This window comes from Gymnoscopelus microlampas (assembly GCF_963454915.1).
Source record: "Gymnoscopelus microlampas genome assembly, chromosome: 22".
Lineage (NCBI taxonomy): Eukaryota > Metazoa > Chordata > Actinopteri > Myctophiformes > Myctophidae > Gymnoscopelus > Gymnoscopelus microlampas.
In genome coordinates, this window is record NC_139959.1 from 41,053,659 (window position 1) to 41,078,535 (window position 24,877).

A 24,877-nucleotide genomic window follows, 5' to 3' on the forward strand; every position below is an offset into this window, starting at 1 on the left:
TACATCTTGTAGATCTGCATTTTCTTTGTATTTCTTAAATGTCCAAATGTGTGCAAATCTTTCAACATATATATTTCTAAAGCAAACATTTCTAACTCAAATCTTTGCTTCTGGGGGGGGGGATTCTACAAATGTCTTCTAAATCAGTGGTTCTCAAACGTATTCATGTCAAGGGCCCCACAAATGATATGTATTTTGGCCGCGGACCCCCATCTCAAAATGTGTTGTTCCAGGGACCCCCCAGAAGCAAAGATTTGAGTAAAAAATGTTTGCTTTAAAAATATAAACATTTTCAAAGATTTGCCCAAATTGTCACAATTTTAAACAAAAATAGCAGATCTACAAGCTCATAGCGCGGCACTCGGTGCCGCGCTATGAGCTTGTATATCTGCTTTTTTTTGAATAGCCCAAAGTATTCAAAATAATGGTTAAAGTGGTTACACAGATATGCGTTCCCGCTCTTAATGGCTTAATGGAGCCAGGCGGGGCTAGAATGATGTTATAGTTGTAAAGCTGTTCCGTGTTGACATCCCAATGGCTCTGTCACCGCTTCTTCTGTTGACCTAATTCAATTTTCTTTTCAATTACCTCTACTATATTACCATCACAGCCACTGCTAGTGTGATATAAATCACCCGGCCGGACCCCGTGGCTAGCGGGACGACAGGCTCCCCCGCTGGGTGATGTAGAGCGCTGTGTATATGTCTGGCCCTCGCTGTCTCTCTCTCTCTTAAATATAGTTTAGATTAACCTGTTAAGACCTGGAACGCATCTGTGTCATTTTTAGATTTGAGCTAAAAAGCATAATTGTACACATTGGCTATTTTTTTTTTAACCGTGAGAACGTGTGCACATCTTGAATATATATATATATTTTTTTTTACTCAAATCTTTTCTTCTGAGGGTCCCTGGAACAACATATTTTGAGATGGGGGTCCGCAGCCAAATGCATGTTTGACAAAGAGTTTGAGAACCACTGATATTATAGCAACATATGTTTAAAAAAAAAAAGAACTGTTAGGTTTTGAAAACATTTGTAGAATCCCACAGAAGCAAAGATTTAAGTTACACATGTTTGCTTTAAAAATATATAAAATGTTCAAGATTTTTCAAGAATAGCAGATCTACAAGCTTGTGCTATGAGCTTGTAGATCTGCTATTTCTGAATAGCCCAAAGAAATCAAAAAGACGACACAGACGCGTTCCTGGTCTGAATGGGTTAAGAAAGGAACACAGAATAGCCATGACCCACATATTCCTGCAGCATGGCTTTATGTGCCGCTGGGCCACTTTTACAGGAATGTAATGCATAATTATAACGACTCAAGGTGAGACACAGGCGGACTGATTGCTCACCTGAGAGCACAGCTATGGCTGAGCCTGCTTTGTTGTTGTCCTCAAAGATACTATTTAACCCATTTATAGTGCCATTTTAGCTATTTTATGAGCTTGTAAATCTGCTATTTTTTTTTTGCAAATCTTTGAGTATATATATTGTTAAAGCGAACATTTGAATCTTTGCTCTATTGGGGGGTTCTGTGGAACAACATATTTTGAGATGGGGGGGTCCGCAAAGACATATAATGTTGGGATTACATATAAAATGCAATACATATAAAAAGTTTGAGAACCACTGATATTATAGCAACATAAGTTTTTTCAAAGAAAACTGTTAGGGTTTAGAAGACATTTGTACTTTACTTTACTTTATTAGTTTATTTGGACAGGACAATGCATATTAATGGTCGTCACAATGACGTACACCGGATTTAGCAAAGATGCTAGTTTTCATTAGAATCGGCCTCAGGTCTTAAAGCATTGGTTCTCAAAGTGGGTCCTTGAGGGAGTTCCAGGGGTCCCCAGCTAAATGATAGATTAGGCATGATAGATTAGGCGTCAATTTAACTCTGAGAGTGTACAAATGGAACCAAATGGACCCGTTAGGGTCCATTTGGTTCCATTTGTACACTCTCAGAGTTAAATTGACATAGATTTTACATTATAAATTGTGGTCCAAGTGATAGAAATGCCATTAAATGGGGGTCTGTAGCCCTAATGTATGTCAAACTGGGGGTCCTTGAAATTAAAATGGTTGAGAATCACCGCTAGAGCCGTAAAAAATCTTCTCTTATGGGGGTCCCTGGCATATCTTTTGAAATGGGGGTCCGCGGGCTAATAAGTGTCAATTTGGGGGTCCTTGACATGAAAAAGTTTGAGAACCACTGTCTTAAAGGGTTAAGGCAAAGGAAATCATATGAACTTCCAGAAGGGTGCATTGTGTTGACTGACTGCACCGCACCATAACGCCGTCAGTTTGGGTCGGCCTGAGCTCTTGTGGCAGGTTCAGTGACCATGATGGTCGGTCCGCCAGCGGGGGGGGGGGGGGGGGGGGGGGGGGGGCACCCACCCACCCACTGACCGACCTACTATGGTACTCTGTGTTACCTGGGTGTCCCGCTGAGGTCTGAACGACCATGCCTTCAAGACACAAACCAAGGGTCAGAGAAAAGAAAGGAAAAAAAACTATAATCAGCGAGGAGAACTTTGACAGGTGTGTCAATGGCAGTTAACGCCTGACAGGACGGCGTCATGCAGTGGTGGGAAAAAGTACTCAAGTTCTTTACTTAAGTAAAAGTACCAATACTACAATGTAGAAATACTCTGTTACAAGTAAAAGTCCAGAATTCCAAATTTACTTGAGTAAAAGTACAAAAGTATTGGTATCAAAATGTACTTAAAGTACCAAAAGTACAAGTACTAAAATGTTTGAAAATAGCAGATCTACAAGTAGATCGTCTATTTTCAAACAGCCTATGTATAGAATAGGGCTGAAGTCGTTAATGTATGTTTTATGATACAACAATTAATATCGGCAAAGTAACTATAGTAACTCAAGTTTTCAAATAATTGTAGTGAAGCAAAAGTACAATATTTGCCTCTGAGATGTAGTGGAGTAGAAGTATTGGAAATTGGAAATACTCAAGTAAAGCACAAATACTTCAAAAGTTTACGTAAATACAGTACTTGAGTGCACGTACTTAGTTACTTTCCACCACTGCGTGTGTGTGTGTGTGTGTGTGTGTGTGTGTGTGTGTGTGTGTGTGTGTGTGTGTGTGTGTGTGTGTGTGTGTGTGTGTGTGTGTGTGTGTGTGTGTGTGTGTGTGTGTGTGTGTGTGTGTGTGTGTGTGTGTGTGTGGCAACTCCACATTTCTGCTGCAAGGCTAAATGACAAAGTGAGATGTGATTGCACACAGGGCACACCTGGTGCTCCTCAGTACACAGTACAGTACTGCCGTGTGTGTGTGTGTGTGTGTGTGTGTGTGTGTGTGTGTGTGTGTGTGTGTGTGTGTGTGTGTGTGTGTGTGTGTGTGTGTGTGTGTGTGTGTGTGTGTGTGTGTGTGTGTGTGTGTGTGTGTGTGTGTGTGTGTGTGTGTGTGTGTTTGTGCGCAGAGAACATCATTGACAGAAAGCTGAACCCCAGTGAGAGTATTATCATAGTGCCGCGCGGCGGTCTGATTATTACAATGACTAGAAGCTCGGCCGCCCAAAGGGCGGCCGAGCGTCTAGCCCTTCGGGTTGCCGAGGGTCTAGTCGGGGACCGGCCTACACAGGAACGATGTAAATAGGGAATGAATGCTCCACCCTTTAAATCAAACCCCATTATACCTGTTGTCATAGGACCCGTTTTGGCCATCTGTTTGCCTGTGTCCATTTATGCCCATCTGTGTGTGCATTTATGCCCATATATGGAGCTATCTGTGTCTGTGATATATGGACATCTCTGTATGTGTCTGGGTGTGTCCCTTTTATGCCCGTATATGGAGATCTCTGTGTCTGTCTGTGTCCATTTATGCCCATTATCCTAAAGGAGTTCGCTATAAACAATGTTGTCAGTAATGCCCTTGTCATTATCCACAATGAAAACTTTTACAGCGCTGGCTCTCTTTCCTCTAGAGAAGGCGGTGTAGAGTTGGCCATGAGAGAACACAGGTTTAGGCAAGTAGATGCCAACTCGTTCATTCTCTTGGCCCTGACCCTTATTGATTGTAACAGAGAATGCTAAGCGGATAGGGAACTGTCGTCTAATGAAGGTGAAGGGAAGCTCACCTCTGTCATAGTGAGGTATTCTTGGTAGGAAGATTGTTTCACCCCTGTTTGTGCCTACTGCAATCTCACACTCAATGACTCTGTCCATCATTTGCATTACCACCATTCTGGTGCCATTCTTGAGAGTGCGGTCAGGACCTGATTGCAGGTTTCTAAGCAGCTTGACTGGTGCGCCTACTTTCAATTTGAGGTTATGATCAGGGATTCAACATAACACTGGCATTGATGAATCTGGAGATCTCATCCCTGTCTTCAATATCGAGAGTGCCAACATCAACTCCTTTATGGACGTATTTGTACAGGTACTTGATGGTACGGAAGGAGCCAACAAATTCAACATTGATGTGGCATTTATATTTAAGTAGGACGCAAGCGTTGTAAGGAACGACCCACCTGCTGTCAAACAGAAAGTCATTCTTCTCATGGGTGTGACCGACAATGGGCCGTCTGTACTCTGGGTAGCCATGACCATCATGAGGCAGTCGTGTGTTGGCACAGAAGTTTTTAGGGAATTTCTTAGTACAGATACCATTGACCATGCAGGGGCTGTTAGGGTAGGCCGGGCCACAGGGTCCATGTAGCATGAATCGACACACCAGCTCATACAGCTCTGGCTCCTTTTGTTTGTCAGGTATGTCTGCTCTAATTATTTGATCAATGTCATCGACAGTCAAAATCTCATGTAGGAGTAGCAGTATGTGGGCATGTTTCAGTCCTCTCATCTGTCCTTCAATAGTGTGTATTCTAGCCTTCATCTTCCCAAAGACGCCGAGCTTTGTGTCGTGGAGGAGCTCATCCAAACTCCTTTTGAAAACTTTGTTAACAATGTCTGGTCTGTCAGTGGGCTGCTGTCCTGGAAAGATGTTACTCAGTACACCTTCACTCCTTGCGTTTGACGTCATGGTAATGAAGAGGTCAAACCTTCTATATCTGGCTGCTATGGCAAGGGCATCTTGAAAGCGCTTGAATTGGTATCTGGGGCTACCAGTGTGTGAGCCTGGAAGAATTATCTGTTGACCAATCCTGGTGGCCTCAGTCTGTCCTGGCTGTGCTTGCTGTGCAGTTAGGGCATCATCCAGACCTGAATACTGGTGGGCCCTGTACTTGTCTTGTTGTTCCCTACTCCTGTAGAATTTCATCCGGCAACTTTCAATTTTGGAGTATTGATCACAGAAGTATTCTTGAGTAAGTCTCCCTGACTTCAGAAGGGTGTTGAAAGAATTAGTTCTTTGTTGTAGATGGAATCTGAAGAACTCCTGAAGAGTGACTTTGCCTCTGGCTGAATTTGCATTAACCTTGAGGATGGGATTGTCGATGCTGAAGCCAGCATCTCCATATGGCAAGATCAAGGGATAGGGTCAGCTGGGTCATACATAGGGTGGAGTGAATTGATATGTGTAGTTTGTCTGTGATTAGGTGCATCAGCTGGAGTTCTGTACAGAACAATGTCTCGAGGTTGTGTCTGGTCTCCTGGTGCAAAAATAACAACGTCAGGGACATCAGGAACACTGTCTCCTCCTCCGTCTGCTCCTCCTGTCTGGCCAGCAGATGTTGACTGTCCCATCTGATCCCCTGTCATAGTTTTATGCCCATATATGGAGATCTCTGTATCTGGTTGTCTGTGTCCCTTTATGCCCATAATGGAGATCTCTGTATCTGTCTGTGCCTTCGACTGTGTTGCAGACACAGTGCCGGTTCCCCCTTTAATGCAAACCCCATTATACCTGTTGTCATTGGACCCGTTTTGACTTTATTATGGAGATCTCTGGATCTGTCTGTCTGTTTCCCTTTCATGCCCATATATGGGGATCTATATATCTGTTTGTATGTGTCCTTTTATGCCCATATATGGCATATATCTCTGTCGCTTTTTGTTTGTTTCTTCTTTAAGCAGAATATGCAGCCTGCATAAATCTGCATCATTCAAGTCATCATCCCAGTCCCACGCTTTGTTGCTCTTTTCTTTTTTGTAGCGGGAGAGTTCAGCTTGAGTTTTTTTGGAGAACTTGTTTTTTGTTGGTCTTGTGCTGTTGATTTAGCTTGTCTTATGTTTGTCTCCCCCGTCTGCACCTCATCCAACTCAGATCTTGACTGATCCTTGTTTTCTTCAGTAAAAGCAGCACAGTTAATTAATTCTTCATCACCGATCTCATCAAAAAAACTGTCTCCTCCTCTGTCTGCTCCTCCTGTCTTCCCACCAGATGTTGACTGTTCCATCTTCTCCCCAGGAACACTGTCTCCTCCTCCGTCTGCTCCTCCTGTCTGGCCAGCAGATGTTGACTGTCTCATCTGATCCCCAGCAACAGCATTATTAGCTTTCCATTTCGCATCCCAATCGAGTTTTGTAATTCTTTGGTTCATTTTTCTTTTTTCCTGCTCCAGTTTTTGTATATAAAGAAGGACTTGAGTCGATGTCTTGAAGGCCTGCTCCTGCAATTCCTTCCGGCTTTCCATGAACTTGCACTGATCATTTAGAAGTACCAAGTTGTTACGAATTATTTCTCCTTCACCGGGGTTTAGCTTTGGTAGCTTTTCTGGAGTACTCATTTTTTTGAGAGCTGCTTATAGACTATATGCAGAGGTCTGTCAAGAGTGCTGGACTTAGCTTAGAAGCCGGCTTATATACTTTCATCTGACACGTATGCCACGTGATGTCAGAGCCCTTTATGGTGTGATGTCACAATGAGTCAGCGCTTGCGCGAGAAGTGATTGGCAGGTGGAAGTAAATTTGGAGCAGACACTTTATGACACTTTATGATTATTTTAAAATGAGGCACATGTGAAGGTTGTAAATTAAGTAGAATTACTTATATAATATACTTTTGCATGAGTGATTTTTGTAGCAAGTTGGGAGGGAAATGGAGCAGTGCTTTGGCCGTGAGTTGTTCCTTAGTGGTTGAGGTTCCAAAGGCGCACGGCTCTCTGATTGTATTGTTGGGATTAGTTGTCAGGACTCCGCATATGGAGATTCCGAACCTTTCGCGTTGGTTCCGGAAAACCGCATATCGGGTCGGGTCGAGGCCTAGCTAAGATCGTAGGCAAAGGTCTGAGCTATCTGTGTGCGAAATTTGGAGTCTGTAGGACCAACCATGTGCTGTCAGGGCTCATCCATGCGATTTGGCCCAATTCGGCCTCGGCTTCAATTAGTAGTCACGATTCCTACAGGCTCTCAGTCAAATAAAACTCCAAGTTCCACAGCTGCCAGTGTATGGGGGGAGGGGGGAGGGGGGGGGGGGGGGGCACGGAAATGAAACTGTAATATGCATTGCTTTCATTCACACGTAATTATTGCTTCTTGTTGAGTTATAGATGGAAATACAAATATAACAGCTGGGGTCGCTCTCGCAGTTCCTCTGCCGCGTGTCGGGCAGAAACCTCTTCTTTCTGTATTCTAACTTTTTGTGCAGTGGTGGAAAAAGTACTCAACATTTTTTACTTAAGTAAAAGTATCAATACTGCAATTTAGAAATACTCTGTTACAAGTAAAAGTCCAGAATCCAAAATGTACTGGAGTGAAAGTACAAAAGTATCGGTATGAAAATGTACTTAAAGTACCAAAAGTGAAAGTACTAAAATGTTTGAAAATAGCAGATCTACAAGCTCTCAACGCGTCGCGATGCGACGCGTTGTGAGCTTGTAGATCGGCTATTTTCAAATAGCCTATAGGTATAAAATAGGGTGTTAAGTGGTTAATGTATGTTTCATAACATCATAATTTGTATCTAAAAAAGTAACTAGTAACTAAAGTTTTCAAATCATTGTAATGGAGTAAAAGTACAATATTTGCCTCTGAGATGTAGTGGAGTAGAAGTAAAAGTATTGGAAATTGGAAATACTCAAGTAAAGTACAAATACCTCAAAATTGTACTCAAGTACAGTACTTAAGTAAATGTACTTAGTTACTTTCCACCACTGTTTTTGTGTTTGTTTTCTTCTGGTAAATTAAAGCTAAAGCTAGAAGCTGATTTTTTTTTTAACCGAAAGTCGTGAAGATTTGATGCAAATCTTTGAATATGTATATATTTTTTTATAATACGCAAGCCGCTATGATCTCGATCAGTGGTGGAAAGTAACTCAGCACATTTACTCTACTGTACTTCAGAACAATGTTGAGGTATTTTTACTTCTCTGGATTATTTCCAATTTTCGATACTTTTACTTCTACTCCACTACATCTCAGAGGCAAATATTATACTTTTACTCCACTACAATGATTTGAAAACTTTAGTTAATAGTTACTTTGTAGATTTTGCTTACTATTGCAAAACATACATTAACCACGCCATTTATAGGCTACATTTCGGACATTTGAAAATAGCCGATCTACAAGCTCACAATGTGACGCATTGTGAGCTTGTAGATCTGTTATTTTCAAAATATTTGTTATACATTTGACAACGTGTGAAATGGCACATTCTGCCTAATGAGTACTTTTACTTTTGGTACTTCCAAGTACATTTTGATACCAATGCTTTTACTCAAGTAAATTGTGAATTCCGGACTTTCAGTTTCTACATTGCAGTATTGATGCTTTTACTTAAGTACAACATTTGAGTACTTTTTCCACCACTGCTCTCTGATTCCTCACATCCTCTCTCTCTCTCTTTCTGTGTCAGAGGGCGATCAGCACAGACGTGTTGGTCTGAAGGGAGAAACGGGCAGAAAGAGACAGGGATGACACAACCAGAGGCTTCCTGTGGTGAACAGAGTGGATATAGGCTTAACCCATCCAAACCGGGAACACATCTGTGTCATGTTTAAGATGAGTCGTGAAAATGTGTGCAAATCTTTGAATATAATATATATATTTTTTGTATCTTTAAATCCCAAAATTTTTTTTTTCTGTTTTTGCTATAATTATATCAGTGGTTCTCGAACTTTTTTCATGTCAAGGACCACCCAAAATTATAAGTATTTGGCCCGGACCCCCATCTCAAAATGTTTAGTTCCAGGAGGCCCCCATGCAGAAGCAAAGATTTGAGTTACAAAAGTCTGCCTTAAAAATAAATCATACATACTGTATAAAATCATAAGATTTGCACAAATGTTCACAATAAAAAAATAAAAATAGCAGATCTACAAGCTCATAGCGCGGCACTCGGTGCCGCGCTATGAGCTTGTAGATCTGCTATTTTTTGAATAGCCAAATAAATCTAAAACCCGATGCGTTCCCCGTTCTGAATGGGCTAAAGGGAGAGAGCCTATAGGGAAGCCAGTAGATAAATCGACTAATCTAATTTGTAACCTCCACCGGAATGTATTCTAAAAAAAACTCTCCTCCCCCCACCCCTCCCCCGCTCCCTTAGCCCCCAGTAGGGCCATGATACACCATGGTGGTGGATGATGCTAAAACGTTTGGGCAGGATGGAGGAAACAAACTAGGGAGAGAGAGAGCCAGCCACAGCGGATCTTGAGCACCATGTCCCTCCACGGCTCTCCTTGACACATCGCTTGATTATGTATTCTGCATGCCCTCCCCCACCCCTCCCCTCCCTCCCCCACCTCCCCTCCAAGTCCCAGTTCGCGGTAGGCTACCTCTCTCAAAAGAAAACATGTTCACTTAACACATTGCCTGCCAAGGAGGTATAAGCGTACATCTTTTCAACACAGATAAATCCACAGGAGGGCGCTCTGACGCAGCATAGGGAATGATCCCTCCACGCTGATAGAAGGAATAGACGGATGTGACGTCATCGAGGTGACCGCATCTCTAAATGTGTTGTTCCAGGGACCCGCCAGAAGCAAAGATTTGAGTTACAAATGTTCGCTTTAAATATATATATATATATATATATATATATATACATATTCTAAGATTTACACACATTTTCACAATTTTTCAAAAATAGCAGATCTACAAGCTCGTAGCTTGAGCTTGTAGATCTGCTATTTTTGAATAGCCAAAGAAATCTAAAAATGACACGGATGCGTTTCCGGATTGAATGGGTTAAACCATGCATTACTGACATGATTATTATATATTGTATGGTAATCCGTATTGACAATAGCCGTGCACGTCAAGTGTTAACAGTTACACACAGATTGCACCATCCATACATTATTACACAACCAGTGCTTCTGTGTTATTTTAACACCTTAAGACCAGGAACGCATCATTTTTTTTTAGATGTCTTTGGCTATTAAACAATAGATGATCTACAAGGCCATGAGCTTGTAGATGCTTTTTTTTTTATCTTGAAAATGTGTGCAAATCTTTGAATATATATATATATATATTTAAAGCAAACATTTAAACTTAAATCTTTGCTTCTGGGGGATTCCACAAATGTCTTAAAAATGTATCAGTGGTTCTCAAACTTGTTCATGTCAAGGACCTCCCAAAATGACATGTATTTGGCCGCGGACCCCCATCTGAAAATGTTTTGTTCCAGGAACCCCCCATGAAGTAAAAAAAAAAAGAGTTACAAATGTTCCCTTTTAAAAAAAAATAGTTATATTCAGATTATGTGCGCAAATGTTGCACGTTTTTTCAAACATAGCAGATCTACAAGCTCGTAGCGCGGCACTCTACGAGCTTGTATATCTGCTATTTTTGAATAGCCAAAATAATCTGAAAATGACACAGATATGCGTTGCCCGGTCTTAATGGGTTAAACTGAGAGATGCTATCAAGGAAGGAAAAGGAGCCCCCAAAATGCAGGAATGGGTTTCTATAAAGCGGCGAATGCAGTGCTGGAAAAAGTACTCAAATTCTTTACTTAAGTAAAAGTACCAATACTGCAATATAAAAATACTCAGTTACAAGTAAAAGTCCAGAATTAAAACTTTACTTGAGTAAAAGTACAAAAGTATTGGCATCAAAATGTACTTAAAGTACCAAAAGTAAACGTACTAAATATTTGAAAATAGCAGATCTACAAGCTCACAACGCGTCGCGATGCGACGCGTTGTGAGCTTGTAGATCTGCTATTTTCAAATAGCCTAGGTAAAAAACAGGGCTAAAGTGGTTAATGTATGTTTCATGATATCATAATTTATATCTGAAAAGTAACTAGTAACTAAAGTTTTCAAATAAATGTAGTGCAGTAAAAGTACAATATTTGCCTCTGAGATGTAGTGGAGTAGAAGTAAAAGTATTGGAAATTGGAAATACTCAAGTAAAGTACAAATACCTCAAAATTGTACTTGAGTATGGTACTTAAGTAAATGTACTTAGTTACTTTCCACCACTGTGGAAGGAAAAGGAGCCCCCAAAATGCAGGAATGGATTTCTATAAAGCGGCGAATGGCTGCGGCTCCCCGAGTGTTTGAGGAGACGTGAGTAATAGGGCTCTGATCAGAGAGCTATTACGCCCGGGCACTGCCAGCCACGAGGCATGTCTATGGAATACTGAGCAGCGTTGCCAGGTTTTTGGCGAGAGAAAAAAAGCAACCAGGTCTATGAAAACATGTAAGCCCAAAAGAGGCGACTATAGGCTACATGCAATGGTGGAAAGTGACTAAGTACATTACTCTAAGTACTGTACTTAAGTACAATTTTGAGGTACTTTGCCTTTCATGGAGTATTTCCAATGTTCAATAGTTTTACTTCTACTCCACTACATCTCAGAGGCAAATATTGTACTTTTACTCCACTACAATTATTTGAAAACTTTAGTTACTTTGCAGATAAATTATTATATTATAAAATATACATTAACGACTTTAGCCCTATTTTATACCATAGGCTATTTGAAAATAGCAGATCTACAAGCTCACAACAAGCTTGTAGATCTGCTATTTTCAAACATTTTCTTCTTCTACTTTTGGTACTTTAAGTATATTTTGATGCCAATACTTTTGTACTTTTACTCTAGTTAAATTTTAACCCTTTTACTTGTAACAGAGTCTTTTAATATTGTGGTATTGCTACTTTTACTTAAGTCAAATATGTGAGTACTTCTGACACCACTGCCCAAAAGAAGCGACTATTATAGGCTACATATGAGCCCTTTAAACCTACATACATCGGCTATTCGAAAATGGCCGATCTAGAAGCTCACAACGCATAGCGAAGTGACGCGTTGTGAGCTTTTAGAGCTGCTATTTTTCAAAGAAATCTTGAAGAGAATGTGAAACATTTTAACAACACAAATCGTGTATGGGGTGGTCCCTTGGACAAATACATATTCATCTGGGGGTCCTAGCCATGAAAACGAACCACTGGTTTAAACAACATTTTTAGAAGCAAGCCTAAAATAAGCAACACCACTGTACAGAAACAAAGCCCCAGAAAAACGCAACCCACAAATCCATATTCACAAGCGCCTTTACAGAAAATCCAGACCAAAGTCGCTTATAATAAGCAGACAACCCCGGACATGGCAACACTGCTACAGAGTGCAGTCCGCGACATCACAAAGACGCAGAGACTCAGAGAGAAGCTCCGCCGCCGAGCCCATGGGCAGCCAGACCCCTGGGGGGCTAGCTCGCCACGTTGAGTACAGTGGTGGAAAAAATACTCAAATATTTGACTTAAGTAAAAGTACCGATACTGCAATGTAGAAATGCTCTGTTACAGGTAAAACGTTCGGAATTCAAAATGTACTTGAGTAAAAGTACAAAAGTACTGGGATCAAAATGTACTTTAAGTATCAAAAGTAAAAAAGTACTCATCACGCAGTCATGTCCCGTTTCACAAGTTTTCAAAAGGTATACAATTCATAAAAATCCTTTGGAAATAGCCGATCTACAAGCTCACAATGCGTCGCGACGCATTGTGAGCTTGTAGATCGGCTATTTACAAATGGCCGAAATGGCTGAAGTGGTTAATGTATGTTTTGTATAAAATCAAAATCTACAAAGTAACAAAAGTTTTCAAATAATTGTAGTGGAGTAAAAGTACAGTATTTATTTTATTTAAATTGGAAATGCTCAAGTAAAGTAAAAACATATGAATTTTTTACGGAAGTACAGTACTTGAGTACATATACTTAGTTACTTTATACACCACTGATGTTGAGTACAGAGGAGCCGACGAGCCCGTGGGCAGTTAGACCCCTGGGGGGCTAGCTCGCCACATGTTGAGTACAGTGGTGTCTTCTTCACGGTTTCATCTCTCATTGCTCTGGTCTCTCTAATAATGACAGCAGGATTCTAATTTGGAGATTTGAGAGAGAGAGAGAGAGAGAGAGAGAGAGAGAGAGAGAGAGAGAGAGAGAGAGAGAGAGAGAGAGAGAGAGAGAGAGAGAGAGAGAGAGAGAGAGAGAGAGAGAGAGAGAGAGAGAGAGAGAGAGAGAGAGAGAGAGAGAGAGAGAGAGAGTACTAGTGCTGTTTCAAATAGCTGCGGAGCCTGTGATAAGTGAAAGATGCATGCAACGTTTTAAAACACTGCACTGTTAAATGTGTGCTTACCACTAGGTCAGGAATTCAGTTTTGTAGTTGACAGAGAGGATTATTAGTTGATGAAGATACATGTGCATACATTTTGAACCAGGACGAGACATTTTGACCTACAGTACTGTTTAAGAGTTTTGCACAAATGCTTCCCGATTTGGGTTGGGTTAGGGTTAGGGAAATGGACCTCCCGCAGCTGTAGTGACCAAAGAGAAAGCCCTTTTAAATGTGTTCTTTTTACAAAGCTCACAATAGTAGGTGTGTTTCTAGTTGTATAAAAATATTCTGTTATATTTTTATACAACTAGATTCTGACAAGTCTCGGAAAAGACGAGCTTTGATTGGCCAGTAGTCAGGAAGCCTGCCCCTCTAATATGGCGGCCGCAATACAGACGCCCCAGAGTCGTAGGAGGGGTCTATGTCTATGGGTGTGAGGGCCACGTAAAGGCCCTATATGTGAGGGCCATGTAGCGGCCCTAGATGTGAGGGCCACGTAGCGGCCCTAGATGTGAGGCCCACGTAGCGGCTCTAGATGTGAGGGCCACGTAGCGACCCTAGATGTGAGGGCCACGTAGCGGCTCTAGATGTGAGGGCCACGTAGCGGCCCCGAACCTCTACTAGTGAAAAATCTCCATCATTATCGTTGGTGCCAGGCGATGGGAAATCCAGACCCGTGCATGAGATGCTAATTCAGGGAAAGGTGGTTCAACAAGGCCCAGTCTTTGTTCAATACACCCAATACTAGCCTTTGAATAGTGACGGTGAGAAAACAAAGAATTTGAATTTCAAATTACACCCGGAGCGTCAATATAGTGTTGAGATGCTGCACATAACACCATGGAGCGAGTGCAGTGCTTTAGCCAAATTGATATTTTTGAAAAGCGTCACTCGGGAGTAATTTTCACAGCGAAGCATCGCATCTTTGTGCAGCAGTGACCCCCCTTATCCCATTCAATCCGGGAATGCATCTGTCATTTTAGATTTTTAGCTGTAACTATTATTTTATACTTTGGGCTATTCAAAAATAGCAGATCTACAAGCTCGAGCATGTAGATCTGCTATTTTTGAAAACATTTGAAACTTTGTGCAAATCTTTGAATATATTATTTGTAAAGTGAACATTTTTAACTCAAATCTTTGCTTCTGGGGGGTCCCTGGAACAACATATTTTGAGATGGGGGTGGGGGGGGGGGTCCGCTGCGTGAAAAAGTTTGAGAACCACTGATATTATAGCCACATAAGTAAAAAAAAAAAAAGAAAAAATCCCCCAGAAGCAAATATTTGAGGTAAAAATGTTCGCTATGAAAAATCTCTATATATATATATATATATATTTGTTCAAAGATTTGCATAAATTTTCACAATGTTTAAAAAATAGCAGATCTACAAGCTCGTAGCGTGGCACTCTGTGCCACACTATGTATGAGCTTGTATATCTGCTATTTTAGCTTGTATATCTGCTATTTTCTAATATCCCAAATGAATGTAAAAATCACACCCAGTGTGAAGAGAGTGGTGCCTTCGAAAGTGTAACTGGTTGCATCCTTGTGTTGCAATCAGCAACAATATGTTGTCACGTGACACGTGACAACATATTGTCACGTGTCACGTTAAGCTTGACCAATCAGCCGTGCTGATTGGTCAAGGACGGACACACGGACGGACACACGGACACACGGACAAAGTCAGATATAGGAGTGGTTGGCACCACTCAAAAATGACACACATACGTTCCAGGTCTAAATGGGATATAGTCCTATACTGCATTCCCCCTGATATTACATATTACCTTCTGTCACGGCAATATTGTTCCCAATGCTTGTGGAGCACAATAAACTCTGGGTCAACCCTAACGGAATGGGAGTGGGTTGCTCCTGAGGGCGGGAATGTTTTGCATCTAAATACAGTGTTTACAATGCTTTCTGGGGATCGACTATTGTTGCATAAATATGTGTTTATGTACCGTCGCCTTCAGTGTGTTCTTATTGATCAAAGTTGACGGCTACACATGTTGGATAAAGAGAAATATCAACATGATGTATTATTGTTGCTGCATTATTTATCACGCCTGGCCTGGCGTATATGGGTGATGTTCCCTGAGGTAAATATGTCTCCTGATGCATTACATGTCACTGACTCTACTGAGAATTGTGCCAGTGATGGAAAAATTCACATTTCTTACTTAAAGGTAGGGTATGTGATTTTCTTTGGTTAAAATAAGTGTTAAATAGCTTTATATTCTGATAGTACTCATTGCTATTGAGTGTTTGTTCAGTAAAAGGAGTCTCCTTGTCTCTCCAGCTCTTTATTAAACAGAAAATGCATTTTCGCTTCAGTTTCATTTCCAATTTTATCCAATCAGGATAGAGAACTGGAACACTATAAAACTAGAGGGGGAGCACAAGTCTCCGCCAGCAAATATTGGAATTTATTCCAAGATTGGAACTTTTTCTGCTAATATCTCCTGACCAAATGTTAGCTTGGCTGATGGCACTGATGTCACTTCGAAACATGCAATGCAATGTTTCGAAGTGATTCACCTATTTATAGGTATGTATTTTGTCATGCGTCTCGCTAGCCAATCAAAGCACACCCTTTCAACATATTGTCACGTGTCACGTGAAGCTCGACCAATGTTGGCCTGGCGGAGACAATGAAGCTTAAACATGGGTACTTTCTCCTGATTGGCTGAGATTTTGCTCATTTCTTAGTGTCATCACTTCCAATTTCACTTGTTTAAAAGTATCCTGATTGAGTTCTCTATCCTGATTGGATAAAATTGGAAATGAAACTGAAACTGAAACAAATACGCATTTTCTGTTTTATAAAGAGCTGGAGAGACAAGGAGACTCCTTTTACTGAACAAACACTCTATAGCAATGAGTACTATCAGAATATAGAGCTATTTAACACTTATTTTAACCAAAGCAAATCACTTACCCTACCTTTAAGTAAAAGTATCAATACTGCAATGTAGAAATACTCTGTTGGTAAAGTAAAAGTCTGGAATTCAAAATTTTACAAAAGTAGAAAGTGCTCATAATGCAGAATGGCCCACGAATACACCAAGTTTTCAATTGTATGAAATGTATAAAAAACGTATGAAAATAGCTTTGTAACTTCTGCCCTCATCCTGCCCTCCTAATGCGTGAGGGGCCGTGTTTTTTCGGTTACTTTTTCTTTTTTTTCCTCTTTTTTTACTGTATTAATTTTTTGTCATTTTCCAAAAAAAAAGTAAAAAAGTAAATGAAAAAAGTAATTGAGAAAACACGGTTTCCTCACGTATTAGAAGGACAATATCAGTCACCAGAACTAAGGACTGGTGTTTCCGATTAATCTAACACATATATATATTTCACTTTCAAAGTGAAATATCCCTTTCATTTTCAAAACATCTGAGCCCTTTCTCCAGCACTGATCAGTGGTCAAGAGGGATACAAACTAAATCTCCATCGTCTAGTTAGCTTTACAGTAATGAAGCCCAGTAAATATATACCACTCACTGCATTGATCCTCAATCCATTCTCTATTAGTACAGGCACCCATTAGAGACTACAATATAATTAGCACTCTATAAAATTCAACTCTGTGACGTCGCAGGCTATTAGTTTCGTTCCCTTAACGCACTTCTAAAAGGCCAAGAAGAATTGTTACAAACAATCTCTCACGGGATTGAACTAAATTGCATTAGTAGTTCAGCAAAGCGTACGGCAATAAAGTACAGTTTATGGTGCAAGTAGAAGAATAATCTGTATGTTTCAGCAGTACGCATGCATGGGGGAATAGATTTCTGCTATTATGTAGGCTACTGGGCCGAAATGGATAGATGCCCTTTCCACAGTATGTATATCCAACCTGTGTGTGTGTGTGTGTGTGTGTGTGTGTGTGTGTGTGTGTGTGTGTGTGTGTGTGTGTGTGTGTGTGTGTGTGTGTGTGTGTGTGTGTGTGTGTGTGTGTGTGTGTGTGAGATAACTTTAAACCTGGTGTCCCAATTTTTGGCATGAGGAAATAATCTTTAAAAATGTGAGATTTTTAATGTGAAAGTAAAATATATTGTTCCAGGGACCCCCCCCCCCCCCCCCAGAAGGAAAGATTTGAGTTACAAATGTTCGCTTTAACAATATCGATATTCAAAAAGTTGCACAAACGTTCACGATTAGGAAAAAAAATAGCAGATCTACAAGCTCATAGCGCGGCACTCGGTGCCGCGCTATGAGCTTGTAGATCTGCTATTTGTATACATTTGTTAAACTTTTAATGGGACACTCTGCATGATGAATACTTTTACTTTTGTTAGGTAAAGTACATTTTGATGCCAATAACTTTTGTACTTTTACTTGCATTCCGGACTTTTACTTGTAACAGAGCATTGCAGTATTGATACTGTTACTTAAAGTAAAAACATGTGAGTACTTTTTCCACCACTGGGCAACGCAACATTTCCGTCTTATGTTTCTGCACAATGTACATTTCAAAGTAAGAGGCTCATTACTGATCCACAATTCTAAAGGTAAGGCAGCAGATAAGGGACAACTTCTAATATTTTACAGTAGCTATAGTCCAAATGCGTCCATTATGTCCAACACTGTAACCTTTCAGGATTCACATTGAAAAGCATCAAAAGTTACAGATCTACAACCTCAAGATGTGTGGCTTCAAGCCCTACGTTATCCTGTCATAGCGCCACCCAGGAGGCGGATTTTATGTATGTGTGTGTGTGTGTGTGTGTGTGTGTGTGTGTGTGTGTGTGTGTGTGTGTGTGTGTGTGTGTGTGTGTGTGTGTGTGTGTGTGTGTGTGTGTGTGTGTGTGTGTGTGTGTGTGTGTGTGTGTGTGTGTGTGTGTGTGTGTGTGCGTGCGTGCGTGCGTGCGTGCGTGCGCGCGCGCGCGATGCATGCATGTATGTATAAAGGCATGGAACTCACGATACGATTTTTCGCGATGTTTTAAACACTGAATTATTTCCAGTATATTCTTTTTTTTTATCAACTCTTCTCTTTTTTCCCACTGCTCTCTGCTTTTTACATCGCGAAAATGTTTCATTTAATCGATTTTCATCGATATACGATAAATTGTTACATGCCTGTGTGTGTGTGTGTGTGTGTGTGTGTGTGTGTGTGTGTCTATTTCTTTTTTTTCTTTCTGTCAAGTGGATCTTATGGGGGTCTTTTCAATCAGCCCTTCCTAGAGTTCGTGACGCTCCTGTGATTAGCTCGGCGCTGGCTTTGAAAAGAAGAGCTGAATACATATATTTATTATATATAGGGCATGCGGGAGAGAGACAGAGAGAGAGAGCAGAGGACGAGCACAGTTGACGTTGAGTGAAACGGTTCACGTCGCTGTAATGGACATAATTACACAAAGGGAAAAGACCTTTGGGGTGAAATTAGGCGTGATATTCGCCCCGGGTAATGACAAAGATTCAAAAGGTTAAATGACACTGGGAGGATGAATGACTTCAGAACGATGTCTACAATGTGCTATTGAAAAGAAAAGAGACAAACGGATGATGGACCATTATCGTCCTGAAGCTTCAAAATATTTGAAAAGGACACTTTCTCTCTTTTCTTAAATCTTTTCTTTTTCTCTTTCTCTATAGAAATCCTTGTTTGATTTAGTTTTTAAAAAGGAATTGGTCTGATAGATTGTCTGCCATTATGTTCTTCACACGGAACCTATGCAGGTTCACAGAGACGCCTTGAAATAGGTTCTCTAGGTGCTCTGTCTGTCTGCCCCATTCATACAGGGGGGAAGAATATAAAGATAGCCTAAAGGTTTTTTGGCAAAAAACCTTCTTTATATTCTTCCCTCAGTGTCTGATTCTCCTTCCTCGCCCACATCCCACCCACCAGAGTCCAGAGGTGGGAAGTAACTAAGTACATTTACTTAAGTACTGTACTTATGTACAATTTTGAGGTATTTTTTACTTTACCGGAGTATTTCCAATTGTCTATACGTTTACTTTTACTCCACATTTCAGAGGCAAATGTGTGAAAAATGTGTGAAAACGTGTTGATGCGTCGCATCAACACGTTGTGAGCTTGTAGATCTGCTATGTTCAGACATTTTAGTACTTTAAGTATATTTTGCCAATACCGTTGTACTTCTACTCAAGTACATTTAGAATGCTGCACTTTAACTTGTAACTGAGTATTTCTACATCGCAGCATTGATACTTTTAATTCCCACACACACACACACACACACACACACACACACACACACACACACACACACACACACACACACACACACACACACACACACACACACACACACACACACACACACACACACACATCCCACCCACCCACACACACCTCATGGTAAAGTCATGTAACGTCTTTAAGAGGGAACTAATATCCTCCGTGGCCCCTCAACACTGACCTTATCTCTCAGACAGAAAACAGCCCAATTAGTTGATGAGAAGAGGGATGGGGTCGAACTCACCGTCACCGTGCAATTACCTCCGCTCGCCCCCAGGAGTATTCACACACACACACACACACACACACACACACACACACACACACACACACACACACACACACACACACACACACACACACACACACACACACACACACACACACACACACACACACACACACACACACACACACGCGCGCACCCACACGCACACACACACGCACACACACACACACACACACACACACACACGCCTCCCATTCAGACCACTGTGGCTGACCACTATTGCCTGATTTAATACTTTGGCTTTTTCGGTAGGACACTATTGTCTCGCAAATACGAAAATACAGACATATATCGGGTATAGGGTGTGTGATATTTTTTGGTTGAAACAAGAAGTTATTTGTTAAAAGGTTAAAGCACTATATTGCTATTGTCAGTGGTGTAAAGTACATTTACTCAAGTGCTGTACTTAAGTACACTTTTGAGGTCTTTTTTACTTTACTGGAATGTTTCCAAATTTCTATACTTTACTTTCTCTACCACTACATCTCAGAGGTAAATATTGTACCTTCTCTTCACTACAATTATTACTACTGTAGTTAATTTATAGATTTTTGATCATTACTACAACGCATGCATTCAGCCCTATATATACTTTTCGACGATTTCAAAATAGCCGATCTACAAGCTCACAATGCGTCGCGATGCGACGCATTGTGAGCTTGTAGATCTGCTATTTTCAAAAGCAGTTTATGCATTTGAAAATGCAAAATGGGACATTCTGCATAATGAGCACTTTTACCTTTTGTACTTTCAAGTACATTTTGATACCAACACTTTTGTACTTTTACCCAAGTGCATTTTGAATTCCGGACTTTTACTTGTAACAGAGTCATTTTTTTATTGCAGTATTGATACTTTTACCTATGTAAAACATTTTAGTACTTTTTCCCTCCACTGTATACACAGTAAACTCCTCTCTGTTCATTAATCCACTGAGTGTATACAGTAGCTCAAATGTAACCCGTTTATAGGTTAAATGTATTCATTTCAGTTAGAGTGACTAAATAAATCAGTGTCAGGATAAAACATGATGTGTTGTCTGGTCTGTGGATGACCACTGGGATGATAATGACGGTCATTTTCCGGTGAGTCATCCACAGGAAGTCGTATATTGTATAACACATGGAAGAGCATGTTTAACGCAGAGGAAGGAAGAGATGCATAATGGTTGCTAACACACTGGTGTACTTCCAGACAGTGATGTAAAGTAACTAAGTACATGTACTCAAGTACTTAAGTTAAGCACAATTCTGAGTTATATATGTATTTACTTGAGTATTTCCAATGTCCACTACTTTAACTTCAATTCCGTTGCACCTCAGAAACACACATTGTACTTTTACTCCACTACAATTATTTGAAAACTTTAGTTACTAGTTCATTTGTAGATTTTGATTATTATCAGAAAACCTACATTAACCACTTCAGCCCTATTATGCATTTGGGCATTTCGAAAATAGACGATCTACAAGCTCACCATGCGACGCATTGTGAGCTTGTAGATCTTGTAAAAAATATGTTTATACATTTGATAACTTGAAATGGGATATTCTGCATAATGAGTAGGCCTACTTCCACTTTTGTTGCTTTAAGTACATTTTAATGCCAATACTTTTGTACTTTTACTCAAGTACATTTTTAATTCCGGACTTTTACTTGTAACAGAGTATTTCTATACTGCATTATTTATACTTTTATTTAAGTTAAAATATTGAGTATTGTTACCGCCATAGTCCAGGCCTGCCGGAACAGCAGTAATGAGGAAAAGGATGAATCGATTCAGTAGAAATGAAGACAGGTGCATAATAGTAATATTTTGTTGCAGAGGCCATCGGGAGTCAGTAAAAATGGTCAGATATTTAATAGCTTTTATACAGTGAGTGTATAATACTACAGCAGAGATGATATCAAAGCAGTATTATTGGTCACAGTGGTTTCTCATGTGTCATCTTTTGAGTCCAACTGTTTTCAAAAAAAGCATCTGTTTCAGTCGTGTCTCTATTGTTTATGTGAATGTTTTGTGAGGACAACATTCATAAGTAAGCCTTTACTTTAGAAAGCCTTATACCTTTTTAGGCATGGTGGTTTCAGCACGATTTGAGCGCCACTGGCTTAAAGAGAAAAAAAGAAATAAACAAATGTCTGAAGAAATGCATAGAGGTACTAAGTTTGGTCTACTGGCAGCTCAACTCGCACAAGAGATGTCTGGCTTATCGGTCCAACGGTTTGCAAGATTAGATCCGGACACACACACACACTGAGACAGACACACAGACCCTCTTATAGATGGCTGTAACCCTCTTATGGCTCCCGCAGAACCATGTAGTAACTGCAAGAAAAAAACATTTACACCAGCTTGCGGCAAGCCTAAACAATAACAACTGCAGTATTAAATAACATGATGCAACTCCTTTGAACACTGTTTCAGAGACATGGCAAATGTCATTGTTATTAATCTAGGAATGCGTATGTTTCGACTTAAACATCTGTAGTTTATTTATTTGGCCTTTTCCTGGCAAGCTGGTAAAAAATAGATGCCTGTCCATTGAGTCCATTTTTTACACTCACAGTTCAGTTAAAGGAGAAATCCGGTCATTTTAAGTGTTATGTTTGATGTGTGTCAAATCACTTACCAACGTATAAATGAAAATCGCGTTACTCCACAGAGCCCCCTATCGACCCCCACCGTTGCCATTATAGGAGGATATAGGATAGCCCAAATTCGCCTATTTTAACCAATGCAAAGTCTGTTTTTTTGCTTCTAGTACTCATTGTTGAGTCCCATGATAATGTAACAGGCGCTAAAACTCCCGACAAGCTAACGCTAATAACAAACGAGCTAACGCTGGGGCTGCTTATCTCTCTGCATGGCAGCCCCAGGTTGCCAGGTCGGGAGAGAAACCAGCAACCAGCATTAGCTCGTTCTGTTATTAGCCGTTAGCTTGTCGGGAGTTTTAGCGCCTGTTACATTATCATGGGACTCAACAATGAGTACTAGAAGCAAAAAAACAGACTTTGCATTGGTTAAAATAGGCGAATTTGGGCTATCCTATATCCTCCTATAATGGCAACGGTGGGGGTCGATAGGGGGCTCTGTGGAGTAACGCGATTTTCATTTATACGTTGGTAAGTGATTTGACACACATCAAACATAACACTTAAAATGACCGGATTTCTCCTTTAACACTGAGGATTTGACCTTTTACATACAAGGATAACACAGGGATATTACAACAACAGTGGAATAAGGCTATTGTAACATAATGCTTTATACCTAGGGGTCTTCAATGTTTTTTTCAGGCCAAGGACCCCTTAGCTGAGAGACAGATGAAGCAGGGACCCCCCACATATTGTGGAAAAAATTGTGTTGCAGATGAAACTTTCTTCATAGACGTCATAGATATATCTTCATAGACTTGTGTAGCATTGTGTTGTTGGATTCATGCTTGTACTTGGTCTGCCCCCCCCCCAACCCCCCCCCCACACCAAACCTCCTCTAGGTCTACTATTTCTGCTATTTTCGGCTAATATTCCCCTCAGAAATAGGATGATAGAGTTCAAGTGCTTAATGTAAAAAAACAACAGTTCCCATCACACTAAGATTTGGCGCCCCCCCCCCCCCCCCCCCCCCCTGTAGTAACTCTGAGGACCCCCCCTGTTGAAGACCCCTGCTTTTTTACACCCCCCCCCCCAAAAAAAAACAAACAAAAAACAAAATGTTTTTTCAGAATTTGGTCTCTTCCTCCGCTGCACCGTACCAGGGGGTGAGCCGTACCAAGTACGGCCTGGGGGCGGGGGGGTTCGGGTTGTTGTTGTTGTTGCACAGAGGAGAAGGCTGAGGCTCGGAGACATTGAAGTCCAACGCAGCGCCGCAGGACTCCAGCGAGCTCAGGGACCCCGCGGGGGTCGACCCCGACCCCTCGTAGGCGTAGGTCCTCAGGCAGTCGAACGGGGGGACGTAGGGGTCGGCGTCGGCCTCGTCCAGCCGGTCCACGATGAACTGCTTGAAGACGTCGTCCTCGGGGCCGATGAGGTGCGAGCGCCTCAGGGACATGCGTATGCTGGCCGCCACGTCCGCCCGCCGCAGCCTCCGCTCCCTCCGCCTGGGGTGTTGGCGGCGCAGGGGGACCGCCGGGACCTGGCCCGCCGCCGCCGCCGCCCCCACGCCGCGCCCTGGAGGCTCCCCGTACCGCAGCACCTTCTGCGAGAAGACGGCGTCGGGCAGCTCCACCTCCTCGTCCTCCTCCTCCTGCCGCTGCTGCTTCCTCCTCCTGCGTCTCCTCAGCAGCAGCATCAGGACGGACAGCCCTGGAACACACAGCACAGCTGGAGCTCATTAAGGGTTTAAACGGCCGGAGAGGAGAGAGAGAGAGAGAGAGAGGGGGAGCCGGGGGCGAGCCTTTGATGATGGAGTGGCTGCACTCTGGAATACAGAAAATTGTCGTGTTGTCGGGCAGAAACCTCTTATCTTCATATTTTAGGTTTTTGTGTTTTTTTTTGTTTGTAAATTAACGGCCTGCTTGATCATACGTACTACAGCGTCACTCAAAAGCATCAAAAGTAGCAGATCTACAAGCTCGAGGAGCGACGTGTTTGGAGCTTGTAGATCTGCTACTTTTGATGCTTTTTTTTATAGGGTACCTAGTCGTCACTTCCCGACACATTTTGAGGACTCGCCGTCTTCTCAGACTATGGGATCTGGACAAGTGGCAGCTAGAGCACAGCGGTGTCAGATTTCACTCTCTCTCTCACACACACACACACACACACACACACACACACACACACACACACACACACACACACACACACACACACACACACACACACACACACACACACACACACACACACACACACACACACACACATTCATTTTCTTTATATTGGTAGTCACCCTGTAAATGACATTTAAATGTCAGTTTTGTTTTTTTCAGAAAA

At 41.4% G+C, this 24,877-nt stretch overlaps 1 protein-coding gene across 1 annotated transcript in view; it reads right to left on the reverse strand.

Annotated features, from left to right (window-relative positions):
- Positions 1-23,660: 23,660 nt before the first annotated feature.
- Positions 23,661-24,877, reverse strand: part of cdh19 (cadherin 19, type 2) — a gene marked incomplete at its 3' end in the record, with an annotated part of 55,741 nt that continues 54,524 nt past the window's right edge. Inside the window, exon 12 of the mRNA XM_084048695.1 lies at positions 23,661-24,244. Within this exon, the coding sequence (XP_083904821.1) occupies positions 23,661-24,244 (584 nt within the window). The remainder of the gene's footprint in view (positions 24,245-24,877) is intronic.